Source organism: Euwallacea fornicatus, chromosome 19 (assembly GCF_040115645.1).
Source record: "Euwallacea fornicatus isolate EFF26 chromosome 19, ASM4011564v1, whole genome shotgun sequence".
Lineage (NCBI taxonomy): Eukaryota > Metazoa > Arthropoda > Insecta > Coleoptera > Curculionidae > Euwallacea > Euwallacea fornicatus.
The window spans coordinates 1,534,567-1,558,240 of record NC_089559.1 but is presented as its reverse complement, the minus strand read 5'-3'; the positions used below and the strand labels follow the sequence as shown (position 1 = coordinate 1,558,240).

The window sequence follows — 23,674 nt, the reverse complement described above, 5'->3', positions numbered from 1 at the left end:
TGTCTTCTTGAATGCGTACGTCAATGTATTGTTTTATTAAATGCATATCTTAATGTAGTATTGTTTTACCTATATCCACTATACTTTTTCTGTGACTTTTATATTTATCCTCCTTTTGCAACTTCCCAGTCATGCTCAGTCGTGGCTCGTTGCTTTGTATGGTACTGTCTTCGTCGCTTTCGAAAGCAGGGCTGGAACTCCTTTCGGATTTTTCTTCCTGCAAGGAACGTTGATATCTATAATCGTGTTGTTCAGCTATTATAGGAATGTGTCCATTCATTTTCAAGACTGTTGTTATGGAGGCACAAGTAGCAAAACAGTCTTTTCAAAATCGTGACTCGATGTTTTGTTAGTGTAGGATAGAATGATGGAAACGGGAAAAAAACCTTATTTGAAGAAACTTTCATGTTCTTTTCCATTGTCGCTGTTGTCGTGGTTGTAGTATTCGTCGTAGAGCTATCTTTATTAGAGCTCGTAGTCTTGTGACTCGAGTTAGAGTCTCCAGATCCACCAGCGGCATAACTCTCCCCAACTTTCAACCCATCGGCACTAGTAAGAGGCCTTTTGCCTAAAAACGGTTAATAATGATCTGTTTTTTTTTACCGGCAACACTAGAAACATACTCTCTTGTAAAAATTTATTGTCAAGTTCCTTAAACTTTTGACTATCGCCGGAGCCTTTATTTTGTACTTCCAGGGAAGCCTTGTTGCTGGGCAAACCTATTCCTGCAGCCCTACCTGCCATTCCTAAAAAAAATGGAGAGAGTTGGTCAAGTATGTAAGGCCCAGTTTACATCTTTTATAAGTTATTTATTTTGATATTAAATATTTTTGTAGAATTATAGATTTTTCTGTTTATATATTATGTTTGAACTGGAATTAACTAATAATAGGATTATTTGCAGCCATGAAATTATTGCACATTACTTTTGGAACATCCTGTAGGTCTAAAACGCTTACCCGACATCGCGCCTGCGCTCAACGCTACCATAGACTGCATCTTCCTCTGTTTAGCTTCACTCTTTTTTTGCATATCGAAGGCAGTTTTGTAGATTCCTATAATGGTTAACTCCTTAATAATAATAGAATCTATGCGAAAATCTATAAGTTCTCCCAAACTGCTATGAAAACCAAATATTTTTTCCCTGTATAAATAATGGACAGTGACAGTTGACACTGACAAATTAGTGAGGCTAAAAATCCAGTAAATGTCAAGTTTTATTAGGCATGCGCTAAGTTCGAGCTTCACTTATGTGTCACTATCCATTATTTCGATACAGGGGAACTCATCTGCTTTTCGTGGCGAGTCGAGGATCTGTGTTAGTTGCTCAAATACCTCCATATAAAATAAACAGGACTATGAGCGTCGACCAGAAATAAATGATGATCAGCGAAGTATTGAAAACTGGTTCTTTCAGGAATTGCACTGCGCATTCTCCCGGGGACAGATCGCGGTGTCCCACGAAGTGCTCCCATCCGAATATGCTGATGAAGAAGAGTAGTGCCGGTATAATCCAGGTAATGACCACCATCAGCACTACTCGTTGTTTTGTCCTCCAACTACGCAAAATAAATAATATGAGTGTTCGTTCAACAGGGAAACCTAAGATTCAGTTGAAGCATCCTAAATTCGAAAAACTTCGATTAGCTCAGATAAATAATCTGGACGGATTTGATTTAAAATCGCTCAGAACCCTGGAACTGCGTAAGTAACCTAAAGTATGTTAAGCAACATTCTTGAGATATGAACCGAATGAAAGTAACCTTGTGCAAAGTGATTTACATTTGTTTAGTAAACTGAAGTGTTCTAAGTAACCTGTATTGGTTGAAGTACCTTGATCAGAGTTGACTTAAAATTATTGTTTAGCAACTTGAAGTGTCAAGGGTAAGGTGCTGAAGTGACCAAAAAAATGCGTCTTTTCACGTTGAGTAATAAAATTATCTGACACCCTACTTACCATACGCAACGTAAGTCCAAATTTACCTACCTTCGATATTTAGTGGCTATTTTCACGGAACAAAACCGATCTATGGTTATAAGTAGAACTGTATACTGCGAGACCAAACACACTGTATAATCGACAGACAACCACAAATCGCACAGAATAGGTCCTAAGTCCCACTGTTCCTTCAGGACGTACACTGCAAAAAACGGCATCGATACTGTTCCTAAAAATAAAAAAAAATAAAAAATCGTAAAAAATCGATAATTTAAAAGCGCAAATTAAATTTTTTTCCCAGCAGTAAAAATGGCCCTTTACTGTCTAGCAGGTTAAAGCGCCATTTTATCGCTCGTTGTGTATCATGAAAATGTCTTTTTGGGCCTACCAATGAGCATATCCGTCGCCGCTAAAGAAGCGATGAAATAATTGCTGGGTTGTCGTATATTCCGGTCTACCATAAAGGCTAAAAGCACCAGAATGTTTCCGGACACAGTGAGAACGATGCATATTCCTATACTTATAGCTATCAGTATCGTTTGCCACAGCTCAAAATGTTGCGATGCCGGATTTAATGGCGACTCTGAGGCAATCGTCGTGTTCTCACTAGACCCTGAAAGAGATCAAAACAGGTACTATCTTGATAAAAAAAAAAACCATGAAACTATAATTTTTGGAGAACCTCCCTCGTGAAGCGTTATTATCCCTCGGGGATGCACAGAGAGGTCCCTTTCGCTTATCTTTGTTTCAAATTAGCTCAATTTACATGAGCTGCTTTCGTAGTAGCAACGTGAGTTACGTTTCGACGGTTAAATATTTTAAAACACGCTCCATCGTCACTTTTATTATTATTATTATTAATATTATAAGCCAAACAAGACGGGTCACATGTCTATATAGAATGTCTCAGCTCGAAGTGAAAATGTTTTCTTTTGAAATTTACAGGCGAGCAATTATTCAAAAATGACGAAAACCTAGCAAGTATGACCAAGAGTCGCAAGTTTCCAGACAAAATCAAAAATCAATAATAAATCAATAGGAAATAGCTTTTGGACAATACGGCAAAATTGGCCGTTAATAACTGTTAACTGATCTGTATACTTACCGTTCTTCATTATCCAATCCCATTCCGAACCAAAACCATCGAAGGATTCATTGTTTAGTGATGTAATATTAAAAATTTCAGTGCACCTAGTCACGGATAATACGCCTTCGTAAATGGTTCTGCAGATTTTTTCTTTTTGCTTCTGATGTTTCCTGAAAGGAACGAAAAGTGCTAGGAAAGGTCTCGAAAGAAAAAACTCAAATTAGTATAAATTTGCTTTGGCAATACCCGGTTTCATCACGCCACTGACTACCATCGAGTCGAAGCACAAGAGTTTTTAATTTAAAACCTCCCCAGAGCTATTATTTTATAAAGACAGTGGCGTAACTCACTTGAGCGCTTATACAGTTCTTGCAAGCAATAACGTGTCCCCTTGCTATGTTACGCTACCGACCTGGGAAAATATAACTGCTTGCTGAAAATATAAAATTTCAATTCGAGCCGTAATTTAGCAGAGATTTTATTGCAAAAACACAGTGGCGTACATTCTAGGTTTCAGCTAGGTCTATTTTTTTTGGACTAATTTGGAATTATTGTTTTTGGATTAATTGCTGGTCGATTCCTTCCCCTTATCGCGCCTCTGGCTGTATTGAATTGAAATTTGGGATATCTAATTTTACTTTAAAAATTCAGTGGCGTAAGTAAATGTTAATTGAAATCGAAATTACTATTAGTCTGTTCTTGAGCTACTGCTTATTCGCTCTCTATGTCATGCCGCTAAATTGCACCTCATATCTTCGTCTTTAAAATTCTTTAAATGTCAGGTTTTGGTCATTTTAAACTTTCGATGGATTTATCAGCCCTAGCCCCTTCTAAGCGCGGTAGCACGGATGCTTTAGACTACTAGCAAAGCCTAATTCTGGACACACCGGACACTGATGTTAGTCATACCAAAATGCGAGGATAAGCCCAGAAGTACCCAAGGTGATATGTAGATGGCGATTTTTTTGTTTAATATTTGTCAATATTACAGAGACATAACCTTAAAAAGCTCATGTCTAAGGTTGGAGGTTGTTACGTTGGTTTCTGTTCCTTTCGGAGCTATTTTCAGTGGGCGTTTGTAGAAATTTTGTGAACATGGAAGAAATTGACCATCAATATGTGATTCAGAACTTTCATTTCTAAGTTTTAGTCCACCCAACATCAAAGCGGAATCCACTCTGGTGGAATCTGGTTTTTCGTTAACAAATTTAAGTTATTGGGTGGCAGAGTTTAAACGCGATCGTACGACATGCGAAGATTATTTCTGCAGTGGTTGACCCCATGACACTCCAGATCTGACCACTCTAGATGTTGTGGTGAAAACATACAAAACTGTAAAGAGTACTTTTCAAAAATTACTGTATATCGCATTTTAACCGAACAATTAGATATGAGAAAGTTGTGCGCAAGATGGATGCCGCGATTACTCACAGATGAACAAAAACAGTGCCGTGGGAATATTTCAAGTGCGCGTTTGGCGAAGTTTCGCAACAAGAAAGTCGAGTTTTTACATCGATTCATAATCATGGATGAAACATGGGTTCATCGTTTCACACCTGAGACGAAAGGACAGTCAAAATAATGAATTCAAAGGGGGAAATCGGCTCCAAAGGAGGCGAACAGCCGTTTCATCTGCAGAAAAGGTGATGGCGCCAATTTTTTGGGATGCACGTGGAGAGGACGCAAAGGAGAAACAATAAACAGAGAATATTATGCAAATTCATTGCAGTGTTTGAGCGAAGAAATCAGGAAAAGGCGACCGCATTTAACAAAAAAGAAAGTAATGTTACATCAAGACAACGCAGCGGTCCACACCTCCGTCATCGCGATGGCCAAAATCAATCAATTTGGTTTCGAACTTTTTACTCACCTACTTTATTCGCCTGGTTTAGCCCCCTCAGATTATTTTCTATTTCCAAACTTGAAGCGATGGCTCGGTGAAAAGAGATTTGCCAATAATGAAGGGGTGAAGTTCGAGATTGATGCTTTGAAATATTCTTACCATAAACAGGAGTATAGAGGCCGTAGAGTATCGCTGGGAAAAGTGTGTCAATCTCAAAGAAGACTATGTTGAGACACAACGTAGCATTTTCTAAATTATTTTTGTCCTTAAATGTTACGTCGGGTACTTCTGGGACTGCCCTCGTACGCGAAGGAATAAAACATTAAGCTTCGGTACGCCTCTGGCGCCCTATACAAGATATCTCTAAACATTTACCTGTGCAAATCGTGTCGTTGCGTGTACCTTATCGCTGATATTGCAGAGCCCTTGGAAAAGCAAGGGAAGAAGGGGGATGATTAAGGCCTTATTAAATTTCTAAGTTTGCGCATACATCAATGTGCCCGTAGATTCCGGATAAACCACCTGGTCGAGGGTTGAAAAAGATTACCGAACCCTCTTAATTGAAGACGAATTATGCTATTTTGGGGCACATTGTTTTAAAAACTTTTAAAAGTATCATGTGAAGAAAAGTCAATATCCAGATAAGTTTCCTAAGTGAATTTTTACAGAAGTAAAGTGTACAGAACTTGGATCTATTAATTCTAAATACGTTGTTTTAATATCGAGAGTTGTTCAAATAAAGTTTTCCCTATAAAGGGGAGAAGTTTCCTTAATGAGAACTGGAAAGCACGCAATGTTTCATCCAGATGTAGCAACCTGCCATTTTGGTGCTGGTTAATTGTTCCTGAAAAAATCTTGACTCTTAACGCATCGGAGATCCCATTTAGTGAGGGGCACTCGGGAAAAATTCGAGGTTAACCTTTGACTGTGTCCAGACACTGGAAATGACAAATGTTATGTATATAGTTGTTTCGTGTTTTTTATTACGAGGTGAGGGGGATAGGATTTAATTTCCGTTGAAAGTCATGAGATGGTAAGAAAATTAAATTATGACTTTCCAGTCATCAATACCATCAATAGGTTTGAACCGCCATAAAGGGTTTCCCACGGCAGTAAATAAAATGTGACTTCATGCCATCATTTCGAGGGAATGAAAGAAATCGTTCATCAGAGAGATCAAGCGAAACTAAAAACGCAAATTGCGCCACTGACTTTTATAAAATCATAAATGCAACGTTGTCTTGAATTGCAGAATTTCTAATGAAAATCCAGGGACGTAGACGACGAGAGAGACCTAAGATAGAACCGAAAGACTAATTAGCTTTATCTAGTGAATTTCGTCGTACGGGTAATTGAAATGCGTGAAAAAGATCGCCAAATCTTCATGGCCGATAAACGGGGCTTTTGGAACGATTTTGTTTTTGACTTTAAAAAAATGCATCTAAAGCTTTTGATGTTATATTCTTTAAAATGAAAGAACTCAAAACCGACGAGATACATTTAAGTTGCCGCCGTCCCTGTTCTCGAGCTAAGCATACAGCGTCTTTTAAATCCTCCTCTTCAGTGAAGAGAAATTTGAATTTTAAAAGCTCATTAAATGCAAATGGGGCTCCGCTACATTATTAGAGTTATTATACGTGTCTAGTGATTCCTAAAATAATGAACCGAGAATTTCAACCAGTCTCGCTTCGCGTTAAAAAGAATTATTAATGGCTGATAGATTTTATCTTTCTGTCTTTAGTATTAAACGCCGAAATGGCGTTTAATAATGCAGTTATTTGTGTATTTTGGTCTCTTTGAATATTAATAACTCTCATCGTGGCCCAGGAGGAAAGAAGGAGAAACAAAACGCAGGAATTTTCCCTAAATTTATCTAATTTTCCACGAACTGTATCAATTAACAATAACAACTGTAATACACAACTGTAACAATTTATTTTCGGTTAGTGGCACGCCGCTGGATTCTATGGAGCAAATCGAAATGCATCCGACTATCAAACCGTAGATTATTGGAAAATTCAGGGCGCGAAGTTTTCTTGAATTATAGAAAAATGCGGGTAATTTCTATTGAAGATTCAGGGGCGTAGCACGGGCTAATTGAAAAACATAATAAAAGGAAGCTGAAAGCGTATCCTTTCGAATATTCATGCGTGAGTAAAAGTACCGCTTTTCTTCGCTGTCGTCCAAATAATTATTGGAATGGAAGCTACGCCACTGATTATTGAACGATCAAGCAAGTTTTCTTCAAAAATGGAAACATCCACAGAGTTCAGGGAAAAATACAGGGCCGTGCCAGTCACACTCCCAATTTCAAGACTTCCAACTTTACGAATGGAGGTCGTCGGAGGCTTCAAATGTCCGAAATTGCATTGGCAAATTAAAGAAATGAGGACAATAATATCTAACCTCCCTCGTTCTCTATATCGAACGAGACATTTTAATAACAATCGGACAAGAGGCAATTTTTGAAATGTCATTTCCTATATCAGTTATGTAATAAATTAATAAATGTCCATTATATCGTTCAACGGTGATGAATACGAACACCGAGAAATGCTCCAAAACGAGCCGGAGCTATTGTGGATAGGGAACGTTACTTTGCGGGATAATAGAGACATATTGAATAGAGCTTATTATCTATCTATGGGTTATTTTTAGCCGGAGGTTTTATTGTTTCGCGTTTCACGCAAATTTAAAGGCCGATTGGAAAAATGTCAGTGCAACAATGTGGTTTAGACTGGGGGATAGTACCTCCCACTCAAGCAAAAGCACGTGCATAGTCTAATTGGTTGATATTGTTGGTTCGTAAATGCCCGACAAGTTATGACCAACTTTGCGACCACCAACTTTGAAATTTCTCCTTTATTTGCCTCAAAGTTTCGACCTCAGTTGCGAATGAATTTCTGCTAATTAAATTACATGGTGAGCCCAATGCAATAATAACAATTATTCGAGAATGAGATGTGATGTGTACCTGGATGTTATTAATTAGTAAAATTAAATCAGCTTTGAGGAGAGGGGCGGAACGATCCACCTTCAACTTTTAAATTTACTGTTGAGTTCGGTAAAGTTTTTTTTACACTGTAATCGGATCAGAAATTTTTAGGCGCATTTGTTGTAGAATAAAGAAAAAAAAATCCGCGGTGAATGGAAACTCCATCAATTAATCCCTGTCGAGGCAGGATAAATTGCCGCTTATCGAGCCCTCTTTATTATTCTTGTTGCTCTCGATCATCTTTTCTCTCAGTTGTCGCTTGTTGAGCCTTGTTTATTTTCTAGCTTTATTCAGAAATATTTCTCGACTCACTGCTTGACAAATTCTACTTATTTACCATCTCTATCCCGTGGTTAAAACTTCTTGATTAGACGCTTGCCAACCCCATTCTTTTCTTGTTGACTCTTGTAATCTCAAATCCTTTCTCTGAATCGGTGCTCGTTAATCCCTGGTTAATATTTGACTTTCTCCGGGAATAGTTTTTGAGTCGTCTTTTGACGAGCCCTATTTATTTTCTAGCTCTATCCAGAGACTTGAAAATTCTTTTAGTTCGGCGCTTGTCGAACGCCCTCTCACCTATTGTTAGTTCCCGCACTCTCTATTTCTTTCTCTGAATTGGTGCTTGCGAACCGCTGTTCCCAATCTACCCTTTTCTAGAAACAGTTCTTGACCCGGCATTTGACGAGAGATTCCTGTTTTCTAACTCTATCCAGAGACTCAATAATTCTTGTTTCGGCCCTTGTTGAACCACTTTCTCTTCTTGTTAGCTCCGGCAATCTTCACTTAGATGGCGGAGCCGGCGTTGTAAATCCCCTTTACTTTACAGCGTTCTCTGAGGGCTTTTAATACTAGATGAATCAGCGCTTGTCCAGCTCGTTTATCTTGTCGGCATCCCCGACAATCTTAACTTGTTCTTAACCTGGCGCTAGTCGAGCCCTTTCTCGTTTTTGTTTTCTTCATTTCTTTCCCTTTAATTATTCTCGACTCGGCGCTTGTCGAGCTAAGACAATTTCAAAATTGGCAATTCATGATAATGCGAGCACACGAGGGCAGTCTCAGAAGTACTCGACATGACGAAGAAAAAAAAATTTGAAAACATTTCGTTCTTTCTCAACATGGTGTCCTTTGAGATTGACACGCTTTTCCCAACGATGATCTACAGGGTGGCCCATTTAACACAGTTCACCGGAAATATCTCGAATGGATTTTTTTTTCTTCAGAAATCGTCGAGGTGCGTAAATTTAACTTTTAAGGGAGACATTTTCAAATCATAAACTCGTAGGTGTAGAGTAATTCCCCTAAACGGGGTGGCAACCCCTTCGAGAATCTCAAATGGCACGGGAGGTCAAGTGGCAATCAAACGAAAGGTATTTCAATTCTCTTTACGAGAGTGCTGAAATTTGTTTTGCTCCGCCTCAATTATTGCAAAAAAACCATTTTAAAACATCGATGAAAAAACCGAAAAAATTACTTTTTAAATAATGTTTTATTTAATTAAGAGTTTAAATTGCCACCAATTTACTTCCATGCGATAATAAAGCCTTTGTTCAACCTCTTCCCGAACATTCTGTAGCATTTCAGAATTTATTTCACCACGCGCTATTACTATTCGATGGTTAAGACATTCTAAACAAACAGATTTCGCTTTGAAAAACAACAGTTTTTAAATGACCCCATGCGAAAAAGTCCAGTGGCGTTAAATCAGGCGATCGTGGGGACCATTTAATGAAACTCCTTCTACCAATTCGGTGTTCGGGAAAACGTCGATCCGAAAAGTTACGACCAGGAACTGCGTGATAGTGTGACAGCGCGACGTTCTGTTGAAAAAATACATCATTCTATAGGATCTGATTCTCGTCGTCAAAGGTATCCACTATGATGAGGTTAGATGAAGTCTCGAATCAGAATGACGCGAGATTCACCCCTCAGATTATCAGGTAGAGGAAAAACTCTCACAGTACGATTTCCCAAAAGGCCAGCCCATTCATTAAATTTTTCTGAGTACTGTGAATGCCGTATCTCATAATTCGAGGATTCACATCACTTCAGTACCTCCTTTAAAAAACTGAGATTGATCAAACCGCTTTCGCTCATCATTTCACAAAATTACATACGGCGATCCGGATCATCTTGATTGAGCTCATGAATGAGGTGCACTTTATAGGGATGGAAGTTGTGCTTTTTCAAGATACTCTGAATACCCCTACGTGGAATATTTGATGTTGCTGCTAATTCTCGGGTGGCTCAAATAAAGTTTTGTCGTTTTCAACGTTGTGTCGCCTTTCACAATTTTTGTTAGCAACGGATCCAGTCTCCATGAATTTGGACATTCAATTCGTCACGTAGAGATGGCTAAGATTCTTCCCGCGATCCTTTCCATTAAAAATTCTCGCAGTTTCTCGGGCTATTTCATTGTTTTTGAAATGGATGGCGACAATTTCAAACCTCTCTGTGGTGGGGCAAACCATGATGCTTTGAATCGTTGGATGAATCGACAAATTTCGTGATACAATTCTGATTGGTGGAAAATCAGACTAAAACTCATCATCTTATCTTAAGAATTCAATGATACATATTATTTTTTGTAGCATTCATGAGTTTATTATTATTAAGCTTAGCGCAATTTTTTATTTGTTTCACCGATGTTTTGAAACGAGTTTTTTACGATATTTAAAGGCGGAGGAAAAAAATTTCAGCATCGCTGTAAAGAGAATTGAAATACCTTTGATTTGATGTGCCACTTGACCCCCGTGCCATTTAAGATTCTTGAAGGGGTTGCCACCACGTTTACGGGGATGACTTTGCACTTACGAATTTATGGTCTAAAAATGTCCCCCTTAAAGGCATAATTGACGTGTCTCGGGGTTTTCCGAAGAAAAAAATCAATTTAAGATATTTTAAATGGGCCACCCTGTATATCTGTGTATATCCTGTTAATAGTAAGAAAGTTCGAATGTTTCAAAATAGACATCAACCGCGGACTCTACCTCCTCATTATTGGCAAATTTCTTTTCAAGTTTTGAAATAGAAAATAATCTGAGGGGGCCAAATCTGGCGAGTAGGGTGGGTGAGGAGAAAGTTCAGGTTGATTGATTTTAGCCTTCGCAATGACGGAAGCGTGGAGTGATGCTTTGCCTCGATAAAACGTAACTCTCTTTTTCGCCAAATACGGTCACTTTTTCCTAATTCCTTTCGCTCAAATGCTGCAGTGAATTTGTATATTCTCCGTTTATTCTTGTAGAGAGAGTCAATAAAAATTATTCCACGTGCATACCGGAAACCTGACGCTATCACCTCTCCTGCAGATTGAACGGTTTTCTCCCTCTTTGGAGCCGATTCTCCCCTTTGAGTCCATTGTTTTGACTGCACATTCGTCTCAGGTGTGAAATGATGGACCCACATTTCATCCATGGTCATGAATCGATACAAAAACTCGGCTTTATTGTTGCGAAACCCTTGAAATACCCTCACGGCGCTGTTTTTGCTCATCTGTGAGTAATCGCGACACCCACCTTGTGCATAGCTTTCTCCTATCTAATTGTTCGGTCAAAATGCGATATATAGGGTGTTCAGTTTTTGACATTTTTACAGGTTATCTTTGCTATTATTGCAGTTCGAGGGTTGGGGGTTTTCGCAGGCGTTCCTCACTTTTTTGTAAACCAAAATATTTTCGCAAACAGATTCATCATGGTCCCCTTCGTTTTTGAAATACAGGGCGAAACTGAAAATTGTGCATTTTCAGGCACTTCTGGTAATTCAGTTATTTAATGAGTTATCGACTAGGTAAAAACGGAATATTACACATATTTTTATGTAGAATCCAGTGACGTGCTCAGTTTTTACCCAGGTGGCCCCATTTTTGAGAAAATCACCAAGCTGGGAGTTCTCAAATGGGATTCCCTGTGTGTTAATTGGTGGTTACATTCTATTTACCAAGAGCTTTCCAGAAATGTGCAATAGTCGACACTTTGTTCCAAATTGAAGGCTAGAATTTGCGTTTTTTTAAACATGCTGTAGATTGCCACCAAGAGGTGATATTACTTATTAAAAGTTCATTATTATCGAAATAATATCTCCTTAACATGCCTGGTCGTTTGATTCCAAATTTCTTCAGCTGTTTAAAATGTAAATAGTGAGAGGTTATTTATTCTTATTGCAACATCTATTATTTAAATAATTAAAAACTTGCGTATCTAAGAAATAGACATATATTTTTTAGGTGGTTGACCAGGGCTTCTGTGAAGCTGAAAAACAAAAATTTCATTTTGTTGTTCATCTCCGGTCAGAATCGTTTTAAAATAATATTATTGGAAAGCTGACGTTAATCGTTTTTTAACCCATTTGAACCATGACCCAAAAGCATGGCAGTTACGAAAAATATGACCTCATGGCCTGTTTCATACAGAGCAATGAGAATCCTCAAAGAGGTGCCGATTTATATTTCAGTAGGCACTTTTCTATTTTTTATCTAAAATATTTAAAGTTCTGCGAGATGCTTTTAAGTAGCATCTTAGATATGTATGAACAATAATAAAGTGGTTCCTCATTATCTCGTAGCCATCCCGAAAGAAGTCAGCCATTTCCCGATAGATTTTCCATACTAAAAAAAAATCTAACAGAACGCGGACCCTTTACGGAGCCTCGACCCAAATGAGACAACAAAGAATATAAAAAAGTAGATGAGATGAACGTTTCGACGCGGTCAGAAACCACTCCTTCAACTTCTTGCAGAATGATAGAGAAACAAATGAGTATAAGCAAAAATCGTACTCAAAAAATTTTAAGGGAACACAAATACCATCCTTATAAATTTAAAATCGTGAAAGGGCTGCCCCCTGGGAATGAAGATCGACGATTAACCCTTTGTCGTTGGTATACAGGACATATGCGAGCCAATGCCAATTTTGGAAGATTGGTAATCTGGTCCGGCGAGAGCCATTTGTCAAATGCTGATATTTTTAACCAACATAATGCGGGACAGTGGTGTGCAGAAAATCAGCACATTATTTTCGAAGGGCAGCAGCAAGGGCGCTTTAGATTTGGTGTGTTCTGCTTCGTGTTAGACGCCCTAATAGGGTACCCGATTTTTGAGGGAAGTCTTGTAGCAAACAGATATCTGGAAGTCATGGAAGATGTTATAACAGGGTTGTTTGAAAATGGGCCTGCGGCCCATCTAAATAGTATATAATTTCAGCACGATGGTGAATCCCGTCATAATGCTCATGTGATAAGGTGTTTTCTAGGAAATAATTTTCCCCAAGGATCAATGGCCGCAAATGGAGTTGTAGAGGGCCACCGCGATCGCCTGACCTATCGATGTTCGCCTTCTATCGGCTTCTAATATGAGTTGAATAGAGGCAAATCTATTTGGCCTCTAATCTCTAAGCCTGTTTAAAAAAATACGAATTCTAGCCTTCGATTCAAAACAAAGGGTTGATTTTTACATATTTCAGGAAAACTCTTAATGAGTAGAATACAACTACCAATTAATATACAGGGCGGCCCATTTAAGGAATCTCAACTTCGGCAATTTTCTTAAAGCTGGGGAAACCTGGGAAAAAACTGAGTACATCACCAGATTCTACATGAATGTGTAAGATTCCGTTTTTACCTAGTCGATAATTTATAAGATAACTCAATTACCAAAGTTGTCTGAAAATGCGCAACTTTCAATTTCGCCCTGTATTTCAAAAACGAAGAGGACCATGATAAATGTGTTTGCGACATCGCTTGGTTTGCAAAAAAGTGATAAACGTTTGCGAAAACCCAAACCTTTGAATTGCAATAATAATAGAGATGGCCTCTAATAGTGTCGAAAACTGGACATCCTGTACAGTACTTTTTGAAAAGTACACTCTACAGTTTTGCGGGTTTTCGCCACAAATTCTGGAGTGGTCAGATCTGCAGCGTCATCGGGTTGAACACTTCGGGGTTCGCTTTGGCAGCTGGTACGGCCGCATTTAAACTCTGCCACCGAAATTTTCTACAATTGTTAACGAAGAACGAGATTCCTCCAAAGCAGAATCTAACTCTGCTTTGATGTTGGATGAACTGAAACTTTCAAATGAAAGTTCTGAATCACATATCGATGATCAATTTCCTCCATGTTCACGACATTTCTAAAAACGGTCACTGAAAGTAGCTCCGAAAGGAACAGAAACCAACGCAGCACCCTCAAACCTCAGACATAAGCTTTTTAAGGTTATGACTTTGTAATATACGCAAATTTTTAACAGAAAAATCGCCATCTACGTGTCATCTCGAATACTTCTCGGACTGTGCTGGTATTTTGTGGTGGTACTGCTACAGGGGCCGCCTTAATGAGGGAATTGTCTCTGTTTTGAAAAGGTGATACCTTCGTACGGAGTGGAGGACACTAGATACATAAGAAAGTCAGAGCAATAAGAACGGATTGGAAAGCTATTATCGGTCGTCCCCCTTCACGAAGTTCGCACAATATTGGCCGCGTTAAGTACTAGATTTTTCCAAGGCAAACTCGTTTGATTTCCTTGAAAGGGACTCCATTTCCTCGACGACGTTTTGATGAAATCGAACGACAAAAACTGGGCTTTACGTCCTCCACTGATTCAGAAACGTGGTGCATCCTTAAGGAGTCAAAACGTTCTAGAGGGAAACAGGATTAATGGTTTAATACACGCCCTCATACCGGATTACAATCACTCTCAGTGTAATATCATGGCTGTCAAGGCATTTGAGGGACAACAACATATTCTCCATTATGTAACTCTCCCTGACTGATGCCGGAAACCGGAACATAATCTCATTTCCCAGTTGCTAATATATATTCTATCGACAATGTATGTAGTGACTGAATCTCGGATAAAAAATGCATGCGATCTAAGGGTAGTGAATTCGAAGTTGAGTGGCCCAATGTGGCCCTGTGGAGTTCCCTTTTAGGGAGAGTGTTTGAAATTGTTTTCGCCCGCAAAATGTCAATTCTCAAGTCAATCAGACTACTCGCAATCGAAAAATCCTGTCTGCCATAACGGGAATCAATTCGTGTTCTTAAAACTGCAGGAGCTGTAAGTGATCTATCCTTGCAATCCCGGTTTCAGTGCATTTCATCCAGAATCAGACCAACAGGAGTTATTCCTCTGGAAGAGTGCGCAATAATCATTCAAACTTTGACGTCAATCGCGGGCCGCTACAAGAAATAGTTATTAGCTTAACAAGGGAGGAAAGTGCTACTTTTACTCCCGCATATATTTTCAGTCTCGAAGCGAAACGGAGAGCGTCAGCATTCGGGAGAGTGAAGGACGCTTTCCTCCAGGGTGCGCGTCCCATTCTTTCCCCGACCAATGTTCTGTTTTCATAAAAATGAAGAAACTGTTTCCCTCCATGAGAAAATAACAACATATTGTATATCTAGGATTTGTTCGACGGAAAATACTTTTCATCCCTAGGGAGGAAAGTATTCTTGTCCATAAGAAGTTGGAAAATATTGTGTATTCAGGATCTGTAAAGAGACAAATACTTTTGCTCCCTTGAGAGGACGTAGAGGATAGGTGTTATCCTCCCTGGGGAGCAGAAGTTAGCTGTTTTCTTCTCGCGTGTGAGGAAGAAAATTTCTGTTTTCAATGAAGGTGGTAGAGGAAAGTATTTCTCGTTCTGGAAACAATCTGAATAATTAAAATGTCACAGATAGGGTATATAACTTTACCTGCTGAATATTTATACAGGGCGATTCATAGGGAATGAGACAAGGCAAAATCCGAGAAAGTACGAACGTTTCGTGGTACGACATGAATTAATTTATGGATGAAAATGTCCTCGGCGGACAGAGAATCGAGATTTAGCGAGAATACTTTGTTTGTGTAAAAATAGATGCTCTTTTATTACATCGAATAGAATTTGACCTTAGTTACACTCATAAAAAAAATTGACCAAATATACCGCAACGGTGGGCTGTAATTAGCGCCCTCTAGGAACCATGTAAGAATTCGATCAAAATCCTGACTTGGCATCTTACGAAACCTAAATATACCAATTGTGGTGTTCATGCTACCAGAAAACACAAAAAGTTACTAAGGAATTAAAAAAATAAAATTTCAACCTTCGACAGGCTGTAAATCTAAAGCAGCATTGGTATAAGGTATGCTGGACCCAATTGTCACATACTGAGGGCCCCTATCTCGGACTCTGCCATGTCCCATTCCCAACGAACTATCCCGCATAATTTCGCACACTTCTAAGGCTCGGTTTTTAAACTCGCGATAGCTTTTTCGGCAAGATGGTTTCCATGGAAATGGCAATATCGAACGATGCTCCTCTCTGAGCTCGTCGTTTCAATGAGAATTATCTCGCTGACAGTCTTACCGGACGTTTAAAAAACCGAACCTAAAGCAAATCAATTACCTCCAACACAAACAGGTACGTATTTATAAAAAGGAGGAATTGGTAAGCAAAACTGCCAATACTTTCTTGGAAGTTAATTACCCTTATAGAACGTTAGATCTCCACCCTCCTCTCTCTCATCTCTCTGCCCTCCCCCCTCTCTCTTCCATATCTCTGCACCACCCGCCCCCTCCCCCTCCCCCTCCCGCACCCCCTCAGCCCTCGATGGTTCAATCCAGTTTTAAGACTATTCACGACGGGGCTTTAATTACCCATATCTTTCATGGCGACCCCGAAAGATATGTAGACGATTACGTGAATCTTCAGTTTCACCTGCACATTTTTGAAAGTCCTCCTCCGCTTCGATTTCGATAACGATGGCTCCGTCTTCACGCTAGAGTAAATGTTAAATGAATCGAACACGAACGATCGTGTTATGTGAAAATTGGAGGGATGCGGATTAACCTTTAAGCAACCAATAGACAGATTAAGCCCGTATCCATTATAGGTCGGTATTGTTAAAACAGACACGTGCATGAAGGTTTTAATAGCCAGTACGAGCAGGTGAAAGAATAAGCCACTCTCAGAAAAAGTCGATTTCGACCAGTGTCTGTTCTTGAATTTAGTAAACGATAATTTCCTATTTTCCGTTAATTGGAATATTAAGCACACAGAAGCGTACAAAGGGAGAAAAAGAGATTGAATCAGCAAAAAAAACTGCCTGTCCCAGTTTTAATGCGGTCCCAAGAACCGCGGGGAGCAATGCACGCCAATGACTTAAATCTAGCTATGAAATCAGTTCGCTCTGGAATTTCTAATTTTGAGGGTTGTTTTTGAGTAATAAGTACACCCTAATAAGCATTAATATTTACTAATTACGCCACTGAGGCTATTAGACAGATCCTTAAGGGTATTAGATAGTTCCACATTTCCTCTGCGATATCTTACATTTTAACAAATCGCACTTTAATCACATTGGCGTATCTGATGGAAGTAAATCTAAAGAGTTGAAATTCGTAATTAATCTGATGCGAGGAGTGTTGAAAATTAAGCTTTTCCTCGTCAATGCTTCTCCAGCTCTTTTAGAATTCAATTACAAATTGGATAGTTAAGACGCAAATAAAAACTATACATATACAGGGTGTTTCCTAACTACGTGTAAAAAATTTAAAGGCGCAATCCTCGACTGATTTTGAGTAAAAAATGTCTAATAAACATTTGTCCGCAAATGCCTTGTTTCCAAGATACAGGGTGTTGACTGAAAGATGCAATAAAATTGCATTAAATGCAACTTTTCCAAATAAATGGATAGGCAAAGGTGTCCCAGAGCCTAATCAGTCGTGGCCAGCAAGGTCCCCGGATTGTAGTCCTCTGGACTTCTACTTTTGGGGTGATCTGAAGAGACTTGTCTATGCTGTCCCAATAAACACTCTGGATCAACTTCAGGAACGTATAATTACCGGATGTGAAACGATACGCAACACACCAGGAGTTTTCGAGAGAGTGAGACAATCATTAACAAGAAGGATGGAAGCGTGCATCATGAGTGATGATGGTCATTTTCAGCAATTCTTATGATTAATCATTAAAGCATTCCCCCAAAAAATTGTCTTTTCCAAAATTCAAGCACCCAAATTGAGTCATTTTGGAAATAAAATCTCTTTTTCTTGTCACATTTCAACACCCTGTATCTTGGAAACAAGGCATTTGCGGATATATGTTTATTAGACATTTCTGACTCAAAATCAGTCGAGGATTACGCCTTTAAATTTTTTACGCGTAGTTAGGACACACCCTGTATATCAGCGGGCAGGACGACGGGCTACGTCACTGAAAACTGTATTCGGTAAGCAGAACACTTATCTGTTTTCTCATGTTTAATGAGCCACATGGCAAATTGACTTCAACAGTTTTCTGTTATAAAATACAAAATATACAGGGTTCTTCACCCAACCCATTCGTTAAAAGTTTACCGGAATCTGAAAGTGATACGAATTTTAAAATTTGAAATTACGTTAACGACTATTTTTTTTTTTTTTGAATATTTACAGCTTCCTGCCACTACCGGTTTAACCGGAAATAGCTGTCAACTTCTTTATTTTGAACAGAATCCTAGTGAATTATTTTAGTTTTAAATTTTGCCTAATATTCCAGACACATTTTCTATATAATCTCCTATGCCTCCTTTACCATTTTCGAGATTTTACCCTCGAATTAAAAACATGCCCCAATAACGACCAATTTTAAAATTACACATTTCTGCAATTAAAGACACAATCTTCCGATTTTTTGCGGAATGTCAGAGTCTTTTACCCTTTTTTAGTCAGTTTACCCTTTTGCTATTTATACGACTTAGTATTGCACAGGGTGTCCAAATTCCAGCCCCTAACATTCGCATTTGCGAAGGCGCTGAAGTCTACCTTTTCGAGTGGGGCACCCAATCGCTTTAACCAGTATCAGGTAGAGAATATAATCCTCTAGCGAACTGTATCAGGGCTACCCACATTTAATCCAAACCATTCTCGAAGTTATTAAATTTTATGTGAAACTGGCAGTACATATTGATTTTGGCAAGTTTTCACTTCTCACGTGGTTAAGCACGGAAAACTAAATAATGCGTTGTTCCATCATAGATGAAAGTTATCAAAAAAGTGAAAAAGTTATTAAAATATTTACCAAAATGAGCACATTAGTTTCAGATAAAAAATAAAATTATTTCGAAAATGGTTTGGAATAGGTGTGGGTAACCCCGGTACAGTTTCATAGAGAATTACGTTCTCTACTTGATACTGCTTAAACTTATACAGGGTTATTCAGATTCGACGCTCCCCACAACCTAAAGGGGGTAAGGAATTTCCTTAACAACGAATTTCCTGGTCGATGGATTGGAAATCGTGGTGTAATAGAGTGGCCCGCGAGGTCACCTGACCTATCGCCCCTTGATTTTTACTTATGGGGAACGTTAAAAAATAAAATTTACTCCGAACCCATACAAGATTTAGAAGACTTGCGGACAAAAATTATAAATGCATTTGCAACATTAAGACGGCGTGACATCAGTCGTGCTATTAATAATATTGAACTAGAGGGAGGCATATTTGAACATTTGTTGTGACGTTTTATATATTTATACGTTTAAGATTATTTTTAAGTTAATAAATTTAAGAAATGACAGGAAGTTTGAAAATATTTTTAATAAAGAGCACACGTCGAAGTTAACTAAAAATTCTCAAAATTGTATCACTTTTAGGCCCTAGCAAACGGTCGAGTGGACCACCCTGTATATGCCGCCGAATTACGACATCAATGAAGCTCTTGTACATCCTGTAGAGTGCCCCCAATGTGAAAAATGCATCAGAAACAATCAGGGGCGCACCAAAACCCCGCGCAAAGGTTTCGAGGTATGAGATAAAATCAAAGTGACTGTCCATTTTCATGATTTAAAAAATTCGTAGTTGCATGCCGTAAGAAGTCAATTACGTTGCCGTATCTTGAGGATTCAAGAGATAAGATTACCTTGAAAAATCGTCTCGCAACTTAACCTGCGCATGCGCCCAGTTAATTATTCACCCCTTTGCGCCATCTCTCGGTCGGTGTGGTGGTTTCAACTTGCCATTAATTCGCACATCAGTCGATTTAAGCCTGTTAATATTTATCGGCCAGATGTGGGGCAATACAACTTTATCGCGGCGTCATTAATCACAAGGGGGTACGTTTTAACTTAATAATTTCGACGGGCGAACAGAGCGTTGTCGTGGAGTTTCGATCATGTTCATTGGGGGGATCGAGGGGGAATTAATAAATAATAATGTTCGGGCAGGGTTGGATCGAAGTTAATCAGATACAGGGTGTCAATTTGAATACTTCCCATTCGCTATTATCTCGGAACGAGAGAGATTTTTTTTGTAATCGCCGGGCCACGGCGAATTCGGTTATCGAGAGGGAACAATTTTGATGTGGCATTCGCTGCGTCTCTTTCAACCCTCCACCCCCCCAGTAGCACCCTCTCGAATATCTCAAAAGGCGATGGGGGTTAAGAGATGCATTATTTTAAATGGCTTTTTATTCTTTACATTTTAGTCCCTTATTTGTTACATTTGACTGTCGCGTTATCGGCTTAGGCGTCTTTAATCATTCTAAAGTCATTTTTCCTATTAACGTGTCGACAGCATTGAAACCGAGACGTTTGTTCAAGCACGTCCCACGATCAGGAAATTGTTGCAACAAATCTATTTACTAATCTATTGGCTTATTGCTTGTTGTGGCGATCGTCAAAAGAAAGCATGCGTTAATGGCCGCAAACGTTTATTAACCTAATAAATTTCCCCGGTTTTCATAAAGCGATATCTACATAGAATATTAATTTTATTGTTTATTGTTGTTAACAATGGGGTGCCGCTTCGATAAATTTTGATATCATCTTGCGTGACGAATATTATTTACTTAACTGTGGTACTGCTCGACGTTAACAGGGATTCAATTTAGTTCAATTCATTGTGATCATTCCCGTATCATTGGAAGTCGTTTTAAAATTGGTATAAACAATTCAGCAAAGAACTGACATTATTTTTGTTTACGGAGAGCAAGGAGAGTGCGCAAGAAGAACAGCGGAAATTGTTAATGTTAAATATCTCAATTCATGTGCGAGTCACAGGTACGTTTCAGGCATAATAAACAAAATACCGGAACAGGCTCTGTTACAAACAAAGAAAGGACTCTTCGGCGTGTTTTAAAAGGAGTTTTGCACAACGACCGACTTAATAACAATATTTTTTTGAATTTTTGCTTGAACCACGAGTGCACCTTTTTTCTTAGTGATCCGATCACTAAACAGTACTGCTGATACTGAAGTGATGAAAATCCCCACATTTTTAGAGAAGCCGTTACAAGGTGGCCAGAAAAAATTAATGTGTACGCTGGTATTCTCGGAAACGCCGTTATACAACTTTCGTTCACTAAGGCAAACTTGACGGGAGAGCTGTGCTTAGACTTACTTGAAAATGTAATTGATTCTTACCCGACAATTAATTTGGAATATCAAGTTAATGGAAAGATCTTGCAAGGAGACCAAATACATTTTCGGCAAGAAGGAGCTCCGCCGCATTATTTTTGCCTAGTGCGAGAATTGTTGGATAACCGATATCCTGACAAATGTACTGGCGGAAGAGGGCCGACAGAATGGCCCGCAAGACCACCAAATTTAACCCCGTTAGACTATTTTTTTATGGGGGCACATTAAACGGGTCGTTTACAAAATTCAGCTCGATGATATTAACGATTTGAAAATTCCAGGGAAGTGTTTCGAAATGGGATCTAACACGGTTTGGAAAATAACCGAGAACGTTTCAAATATCTAATGAACTAAAAAATGTGAAAAATAGGAATTTCGAATTTGAACGTGTTTTTTTAAGACCAGTAATAAGGGAAATTATTTGTTTTGTAACTTGTAATGGCCGTGCAGAAATGTGTGACGACAATTTCCTAAGCGCATGTCGGAATAAAAGTGTTAACTTCAATGCTACGAATAGGCAAAATGAATTTTGAATGATCGAGGACTCCTAACTTGATGCATTGCAACAGTCAAATGTAACAAATAATGTACCAAAATGCAGAGAAAAAAGCGCTTTAAAACTATGTATCACTTAGCCCCCTTTACCATTTAAGATATTAGAGAGGGCGCTCTGGGGGGCAGAGGGTTGACAGATTCACAGTCAGTTCTACATAAAAATTGCACCTCCTCGATAACAAAATCGGTACGTTTCGGCGATGTTTTAGGAATCTATCCCGTTTCGAGACGGTAGGGGTGGGAAGTTTCCAAATCGACACCCTGTACGTTAATTCCTGAGGCTCATTTGAAGTTCTCGTGGTGAAAAATTCCAACCCATCGACAAGGCTCGTTAATTAATGGATCGGAGCAGATAATTAGGCCGAACTACCTGTTTTTTAATTCTTGAATGGATCGTGTCTCTGACTAATTTTGATTGATCCAAAAATGGCAAAATCGGTTTTGTCTCGCTTCTGAAAAATCGTAAGAACATTTTTTCTCCGAAGAAATCTTCGCAAACTCATTTACGTTCGGTTTTTTTTATCGGTCCCAACCGCGATTATTCCCACCAAAACCAATTATTATCGAAATGCCCATATCAAAGTTTAACTGGCAATCATAATTACGACTGGAGCTACCCCTTCACACCTCGGACCGGAGAGGGAGATTCAGAACTCGTTGATCAATGCCCTGTGAAATTTGTACGGACCGGCAATTATTTAACGAGTCACGAACTGTTAATTAAGTTTCTCGTCCTCTGTCGCGTTATTTGTCATCATTCGAAAGAGAGGAATAACGCTCCGAATTGGGGCGAAATTGATAATCTGGAAGTTTAAACTTATGTCCAAATAACCATTTTCAGTTGAGAACTGTTCGTGAGATCAAACATAGTGAGGCTGAGTGGCAAAGATCCAGAGTCTGGATAATTTTCGTGTTCCCAAATTTGACAGTTGCAAATTAACGGTCACGTCATTCACCGGGGCCCCAACCAGAGAAGAGGGGGGGATATCTCTAAAACGGAAAAATTTTGATTTTTCTAAAATATTTTCGATTCAGACGTTACCGTTAAAATTGATATTGTTATTTGGGAGTTTCCCTGCAAATCATCCCGGTTTAAAAGGGCAATGAAGACAAAAACGAGTTAAAAATAATGAGGTAAATTCCGTAGTACGTTAATCTCTTCTCAGAGTAATAAATGAAATTCATAATAAACAATGCGAAATTAAATAAATCTAAAATTTTAATTAGAAATAGAGCCCCTAAGCGTTTAATGTCAGATTTGTCCAGGGGATGCACTAATTGAAAAATGGCTCGATTATTTTCAACTCACTCTGCTTGGTGAGTGGTTGAGGGTTTAATTAGGTACCTATACTAATTTAAAAATGCAATCAGTCCCTTTGCGAGAGCGAATTAGAGCTGATAGATTTTATAGAGGGTGTTAACAAGCTCCCCGGAGGTTGTTTGTTTACCCACGCGCTATATTGGATCCAGGGGACTACCATTAAACCTGGATGAAGTCTGTTTGTCATGACAATTTGAAAATGTGAACATTTCCTGTAGATTCGGCTTTAATTGATTAGATATAGAAGCCGTGTACCAGCCAGCACGCACCATCGATGTAATTCATGGTTAGTCTTGTCGTGTAACGAGTCGACGTTAAGTATCGATTGGATTCAAATAGCCGTGGCAACATAAAAAGCTTATTTGGATAGGGGCTATTTACATTGCAAATCTGGACAATCGACTGCGACCCACTGTGAAGTTCCCGAATTTTCCATTAATTAACAAAAAGTCGACGCTTTTTTTCGCTTTACACGGTTTTGCTCTAGCTATAAAATCGATAATTTGCCCATCTCTACCGCTAATAGATATGTGGCTTTTTTGAAAAACTCCTGCCCGTCATCGGCTTA

The 23,674-nt window shown here is 38.9% G+C and overlaps 1 protein-coding gene across 4 annotated transcripts in view; it reads right to left on the bottom strand.

Annotated features, from left to right (window-relative positions):
• Positions 1–23,674, bottom strand: part of mAChR-B (muscarinic acetylcholine receptor) — a 45,259-nt gene that overhangs the window by 2,443 nt on the left and 19,142 nt on the right. For all 4 annotated transcript variants that reach the window (XM_066293594.1, XM_066293596.1, XM_066293597.1 and 1 more), the window contains exons 3-10: positions 3,045–3,196; positions 2,328–2,552; positions 1,988–2,168; positions 1,336–1,559; positions 960–1,055; positions 624–746; positions 387–568; positions 70–217 (exon numbers count right to left, since the gene is read on the bottom strand). In XM_066293594.1, coding sequence (XP_066149691.1) covers positions 70–217; positions 387–568; positions 624–746; positions 960–1,055; positions 1,336–1,559; positions 1,988–2,168; positions 2,328–2,552; positions 3,045–3,196 — 1,331 coding nt within the window. The remainder of the gene's footprint in view (positions 1–69; positions 218–386; positions 569–623; positions 747–959; positions 1,056–1,335; positions 1,560–1,987; positions 2,169–2,327; positions 2,553–3,044; positions 3,197–23,674) is intronic.